This window comes from Sinocyclocheilus anshuiensis, unplaced genomic scaffold (genome assembly GCF_001515605.1).
Source record: "Sinocyclocheilus anshuiensis isolate Anshui unplaced genomic scaffold, SAMN03320099.WGS_v1.1 scaffold876, whole genome shotgun sequence".
Lineage (NCBI taxonomy): Eukaryota > Metazoa > Chordata > Actinopteri > Cypriniformes > Cyprinidae > Sinocyclocheilus > Sinocyclocheilus anshuiensis.
Genome location: NW_015549619.1, coordinates 2,811 through 10,238, shown reverse-complemented (window position 1 = coordinate 10,238; position 7,428 = coordinate 2,811). Strand labels below are relative to the sequence as shown.

General features: G+C 34.0%; 1 protein-coding gene across 1 annotated transcript in view; it reads left to right on the top strand.

Moving 5' to 3' along the window:
* Nucleotides 1–345: 345 nt before the first annotated feature.
* Nucleotides 346–7,428, top strand: part of LOC107659346 (FH1/FH2 domain-containing protein 3-like) — a 9,726-nt gene continuing 2,643 nt past the window's right edge. The window contains exon 1 of the mRNA XM_016448262.1: nt 346–682. Coding sequence (XP_016303748.1) covers nt 518–682 — 165 coding nt within the window. The 5' untranslated portion in view covers nt 346–517. The remainder of the gene's footprint in view (nt 683–7,428) is intronic.

Below are 7,428 nucleotides of genomic sequence, written 5' to 3'. Positions count from 1 at the left end.
TAAAGGCGATTTTCTCAGTATTTAGATTTTTTTGCACCCTCAGATTCCAGATTTTCAAATAGGTGTATCTCGGCCAAATATTGTCCTATCCTAACAAACCTTACATCAATGGAAAGCTTATCTATTCAGCTTTCAGATGATGCATAAATCTCAATTTCAAAAAATTTACACTTATGACAGGGTTTGTGCTCCATGGTCACATATGGAGAACAGTGCGTTACTCTCTCTGGCCGCTAGACGCCGCTGTTTCTCCTCAGCGCCGGTAAAGCGCTTAATCCGCGGGGGGCGTCCGGTTTTCCCGCAGCTTCTCTAAGTTCACCCGCTGGTGACACAAGGACTCTCGCGCTCAGCTCGGAATAACGGACAGAGCTTCTGATCGGTTCTTCCCCGTCTGTCAGATCATTTCCGCGGCGCAGGCAGCGAAGCACGGACGCGGATCCGCCGAAAGACGGTGTTGTTGTCGTTACCGGGGAAAGGACGCGCTTGGAAACGGCGGCGGTCCGTGAATGGATGCATCATGTCTTCGTTTGTGTGCCGCGTTCAGTTTCTCGACGACACCGATCCGTTCAACAGCACCAGTTTCCCGGAACCGACCCGAGCTCCTCTCTACTCCTTCAGAGAAGACATCCCTCTGATCGAGCAGATCGCGGGGGTCCACAGGCTCCTCAAGGCTCCTCACAAGGTCAGATCACACAAACTACACACAAAGTTATCCTTGTCTTTTATATTTCACTAAATTATCATTTAAAGGATGCATGTTGATTTAATGTTTATTTAAAACTATTTTCCGGTCGATATTTTCGGAAAAAAATACTATCTAAAATAATTAACTTATACTTTTAAGTATTTGGAGTATTATTTAATTTGGTGTTTTTTGTATAGCATGTATTAAAAACTAAACTGTCAGTTAAATGAGTTTGTGTCGGTGTTTTTAAAGCGCGACAGGTGCAACTCTGAGCCGCTCATTCATTCACACTGACATATACATATGTGTGACTCTGGAGTACAAAACCAGCCAGAAGGGGCATTTTTTTGAAAAACAGCTGAGTAGAATTTTTCAGGTTTCTTTGATTAATAGAAAGTTCAGAAGAACAGCATTTATCTTAAATAGATTTTTTTTTTAACATTATAAATGCCTTTATTGTCACTTTTGATTAATTTAAAGCATCCTTGCTAAATAAAAGTATTAATTTCTATCATTTCCCAAAAAAAAATTAAAAAAAATAAAAATACTGACTCCGAGCTTTTGAATGGTATATGTATAATGTTACAAAAGCTTTTTATTTCATATGAATGCTGATCTTTGGATCTTTCTATTGGATCTTTCTTACTGTTCAAAACATTTAGACTGGTAGTGTATGTATGTAGCCTATGTATCACACTCATATCACATCTTGTTTTGGATAAGAATAAAACGTCAGGACCGACAATATCGTGTCTTTTTTTATTTAAATCTAGCTTTATTCGCATTGGCCCATGGAAACCTCTATGAACACACTTGAATTGACTTGGCAAAAAAATCGCGGGGGACGAATTTACGTTTTATTAAAAAGTGTTTACGCATTCTACACTCATGGCGCGCACACACGTTAGGATAGGTTAGATGTCTGCCTCCGTTGCGAGTCCCTATCAAGCACTTTACCAATTCAACTACTCTCTTCTTCTCCTCCTGCCTGGCTCTTTGGCCCGGAGCAAAATACTTCATCGCTCCGTCTATAGCGCATTGTGATTGGATGTTTACGCTGTCAATACAGGAGACAAACCAATGGGCCACTGGCTGCTCGCTGTCCGTGCGTGATGGTTTTCGGCAAAAAAAACATTCTGTAGGCCCCTTAAGTGCGTCGGCCCACCGGGAAAATGCCCGGTATGCCCGATTACCAATCCAGCCCTGTCTGGAGATATTACTGCAGTTATTCTGATGCTTATTTGATTAAAATCAGTCCAGATCTGACAGCAGAAAGACACGTGAAGAGTTTCTACAATTACACTAAAAGAGCTTTCACTGGATAAAAAACTCTAAACTATCAATCAGAGATTGATAAGGCATGGAGGAGATGGTGAGTTTTGATCATGTTCATCATTTAGAAGTCGTAGAAATTCACATATCCAAAAATTATAGGGTTAACCATTTTAGTATGTTTATATTCATACATTTTAAGAGTGTGAATGAACAAACTGGTCTTAAAGGACATTCACTGTTACACACACGTCGCATAAACAGGGATTACAGCGCACACGCTTCATCTCACTTTACACACCACACACTTGTGTATTACTCTTGTGCTTAAAGGAACAGTTCAGCCAAAAATTAAAATGTGCTGAAATGTGTTCACCCTCAGGGCATACGCATTCACTGCAGAGCATCCATTGCTGAGACGCTGATGCAGTGCTACATTTCTACAAACCTGATGAAGAAACAAACTCATCTTTGCTTCAGTAATGGAGACTTTGCTGGTTGTACATGATTAAAACACAGTCTTTATACACTCAGAATAAGAAAGAACAGGCTGCAACATAAGAAAAGATCATTTAATGCTGCCAAAAGTATAAATCCATCATTATACAAATGTAAACAACGGACAATACAACCAAACTAGGTCAAGTGCATAATGCTATTGTTTGTAAATGTTATTGTACAAGCATAATCACATATATTATGTTATCATACTGTTAAAGTCACACATTTTAATGCTAAATTGGAAAATGCTATATGTTGGAAACAATTATTTCAGTCATACTGAGTGTTAGTGTGTTTTAGTATCTGATCATGTTCTGTGATTTAAGCTTCGCTGCTTTGATAGAGATGTTTTGTTGAACTGACATCTCTATTTCCGTTTGCTTTCTGTCCATTCTGCGCTTTCTCTCTGGTTTCTCTCTGTTTGCATGTGGCGTTGTGTTTTTCTGTGTCAGTCTGTCATTTGAGTGAAAGTCATGGCCAGTAATTGGCTGTTTCGGTCGAATCTGTAAAATTAAACAGAGGTCAGTGCTGCTCCCAGAATGCCGCTGTGTGACAGAGTTTCTTCTCGCTCTGATGTTGTATTTTCCTCATAATGCTGAGCTGTCAGGTTTTTCTTTGAGGCCGAAATGGATCAAAACACTCAAATTCTTAATTTTCCTACTTATTATCGTCTATTCAACACCGTATCAACACTCAGTCAGTATAAATATTAATATGAGTATATTAATGCTTATTGTATATGGCAGACACTTTCATCCAAAGTGACTTACATTGCACTATTTGCACGCATATTATCATGCACTTTCTGGGAATCGAACCCGTGACCCTCATGTTGCAAGCGCCATAATTTACTGTTTGAGCTGCACATTACAAAATAATTGGGCTTAAATTTAAGGTTTGTGTGTTTGAATTGCATATAAAAAGGTTATCTATTTTGATTAGTATTAACATTAATAAACTTATTGTGATTTGTCAGACTCACATAAATGATACACGTCAGATTTCTGATAACACTAATAAACTGAATGGGTTAAAAAACACAATAACCAGCTTTATATATTGATGGATTCAGTTTGATTCAGTTTCAGTCTTATGCATTTTAGCTAACTGAATATTGCTTGTTCGACAGCTAGAAATATTTTAACCATATTAATACCTTTAACTGAGTAAATGGGATTGTTTTCACAATAAAGACATTTATTCAGATCTATTTGAATAAATGCATTTTGAAAATATGATTAGCCTAAATACAATCAAATGGATGCAAATAGTTAATAATAAACTATGCATACAAATATGCATAACATTAAGCTTATTAATGTTAAAAATGTGTAGTCCAGATAGATGGAAATTTATATGCAATTAAAATGAATAAATCTTACATTTAGGCCAAAATATGTTTATTTTGAATATATAAATAATAATTATTTTATGAATAAATACATGAGGTTAATAGTAATAAAAATAGATTGTGGATGAGTGTTGTTTTTGTATCATTGAGATAATACTTTAGTTTTATTATTTTGAATGAGTTTTTATTTTTATATTTTTGGTTTTAACTTTAATATTAAAGTTTTAGCCATTTTCTAAACGCGTTGTTTTAATTACTATTAGTTTTTGCTTTTTTAAATGTCTGTAATTTTTATGAATTCTTATTTCAAGTTTAGTTATTTTAGTTCTTTAGTTTGCGCATGTGGCTTGGCAAAAGTTGGAGTTAGGTTACAGTTAAGTTGTGGTTAGGTTTGGGTTAAGTTAGAGTTAAGTTGTGGCTATGTTAACATTAAGTTGGAGTTAAGTTGGGGTTAAGTTGCAGTTATGTTAGAGTTAAGTTGGGGTTAAGTTAACATTAAGTTGTGGTTAGTTTTGAGAGGTCAGTGCTGCTCCCAGAATGCCGCTGTGTGACAGAGTTTCTTCTCGCTCTGATGTTGTATTTTCCTCATAATGCTGAGCTGTCAGGTTTTTCTTTGAGGCCGAAATGGATCAAAACACTCAAATTCTTAATTTTCCTACTTATTATCGTCTATTCAACACCGTATCAACACTCAGTCAGTATAAATATTAATATGAGTATATTAATGCTTATTGTATATGGCAGACACTTTCATCCAAAGTGACTTACATTGCACTATTTGCACGCATATTATCATGCACTTTCTGGGAATCGAACCCGTGACCCTCATGTTGCAAGCGCCATAATTTACTGTTTGAGCTGCACATTACAAAATAATTGGGCTTAAATTTAAGGTTTGTGTGTTTGAATTGCATATAAAAAGGTTATCTATTTTGATTAGTATTAACATTAATAAACTTATTGTGATTTGTCAGACTCACATAAATGATACACGTCAGATTTCTGATAACACTAATAAACTGAATGGGTTAAAAAACACAATAACCAGCTTTATATATTGATGGATTCAGTTTGATTCAGTTTCAGTCTTATGCATTTTAGCTAACTGAATATTGCTTGTTCGACAGCTAGAAATATTTTAACCATATTAATACCTTTAACTGAGTAAATGGGATTGTTTTCACAATAAAGACATTTATTCAGATCTATTTGAATAAATGCATTTTGAAAATATGATTAGCCTAAATACAATCAAATGGATGCAAATAGTTAATAATAAACTATGCATACAAATATGCATAACATTAAGCTTATTAATGTTAAAAATGTGTAGTCCAGATAGATGGAAATTTATATGCAATTAAAATGAATAAATCTTACATTTAGGCCAAAATATGTTTATTTTGAATATATAAATAATAATTATTTTATGAATAAATACATGAGGTTAATAGTAATAAAAATAGATTGTGGATGAGTGTTGTTTTTGTATCATTGAGATAATACTTTAGTTTTATTATTTTGTTATTTTTATAATTTTTATATTTTTGGTTTTAACTTTAATATTAAAGTTTTAGCCATTTTCTAAACGCGTTACTATTAGTTCTATTAGTTTTTGCTTTTTTAAATGTCTGTAATTTTTATGAATTCTTATTTCAAGTTTAGTTATTTTAGTTCTTTAGTTTGCGCATGTGGCTTGGCAAAAGTTGGAGTTAGGTTACAGTTAAGTTGTGGTTAGGTTTGGGTTAAGTTAGAGTTAAGTTGTGGCTATGTTAACATTAAGTTGGAGTTAAGTTGGGGTTAAGTTGCAGTTAAGTTAGAGTTAAGTTGTGGTTAAGTTAGAGTTAAGTTGTGGCTATGTTAACATTAAGTTGGGGTTAAGTTGCGGTTATGTTAAAGTTAAGTTGTGGTTAAGTTAGAGTTAAGTTGTGGCTATGTTAACATTAATTTGGGGTTAAGTTAGAATTAAGTTGTGTATGTTAACATTAAGTTGGGGTTAAGTTAGGGTTAAGTTGTTATAATCATTGCTGTTAATAGTGTTCATCGTCTGTTTGATTACGTCATTAACTGATTTTTACCGTACATTTCTGCCATATGTACATTAACTTGACATAGTCACCACTGATAAGCTACTGTACTACTAAAGATATTGTAGAAACTTAATTTCCTGTAAAGCTGCTTTGCAACGATTTGTATCGTGAAAAGCGCTTTACAAATAAACTTGAATTGAATTGAATTAAGTAGCTGTTAGTTAGGGTTAAGTTGGGGTTAAGTGTTTTGCACGCTGCAGTAAAGGACAGTCGGTCAGCGGCTCATAAGAGTTCAGCCTTCACTAACTACCACTTACACTGGATGAGATTCAGCCGGATCTATTTATAACCCAAGAATGCCAGACAGACGCTGCAGTCAGTGCAGGAGATGTTTGACCAGAGTTTAGCTCGGTGTCTTTCTCTGTATTATTACAGGACTCCAGAAATAGCACATTATGGATATTTCTGTCTGTTTAGTGTCTTTCATACACTGGAATATATGTGAACTATGTTATCACACAGTTCTAATTTGATAAATGCAACTATAAGGCATGAAGATATTAGAATATTATAAACATTAACATCATGAGTATTGGGAATGGTGTACTGGGAAAAGTGCCAGTATAATATATTTACCAATCCAGCCAAGTCAAATTTTAGTCGTATTTATCACCAATGAATCCAATTTGTTTCAATCTGATACAGTTTAAAAAAAAAAAGTTTTTTTAATTTGTAAATTACAAAACATCATTGGAGTATGTTTTACAAAAAAAATGCTATCTCAGACTTTCTGTTTCACGTTTAATTCAGTGTTTGCTTGTTTCTTTGTAATTATTTGTGAAAATTTGATAGCAATTTTTGAGTGAAAACTGTTTCTACACACAATGTTTTTCAGTGTTTTAGCTTATTAAATATTTCTAGCCCTATTTTGTTTAACCTTTTTAATTGAATCAATGTAATCATTTTTACAGTGAACAGATTTATGATGATTCTAAGTGATTTGAATAAATGCATTTTGAAAACATTTAAATATATCAAAATATCTTCGAGTGCACTGTAAAAAATGTTTTTTATGTATGTATGTTTTACGAGAAAAAATATTAGTTTTTCTACTTCTAAATTTTAGTTTAAGTCAATGTTATTTGCCATTTCTTTGTAATTGTGAACTTTACTAGCAATTTAACAATTAATAGCAAAGTGAAAATTATTTATCAACTTTATTTATTTATTAAAATAGTGAGTCTTAAATTTAAAATGTATGTATTTGAATTGCTTATAAAATTTCCACCCATTTTGATTACACAGTTTTAACATAAAACAATAAACTTATTTATTGAACTTATTTAATGAAATTAACATGGTAAACTTTAGTTTGTAACAGGTGAAAAACAACAACAGGTGAAAAAAATCCCACAAATACACACTGATTTGCGTGTGTGTATGCGTGCGTGTGTCTGTGTGCGTGTGTGTGTGTGTGCGTGTGTCTGTGTGCGTGTGTGTGAGTGTGTGTATGTGTGTGTGTGTGCGTGCGCGTGAGTGAGTGTGTGCGTGTGGGTGTGAGTGCGTGCGTGCGCCTGTGTGTGTGTGTG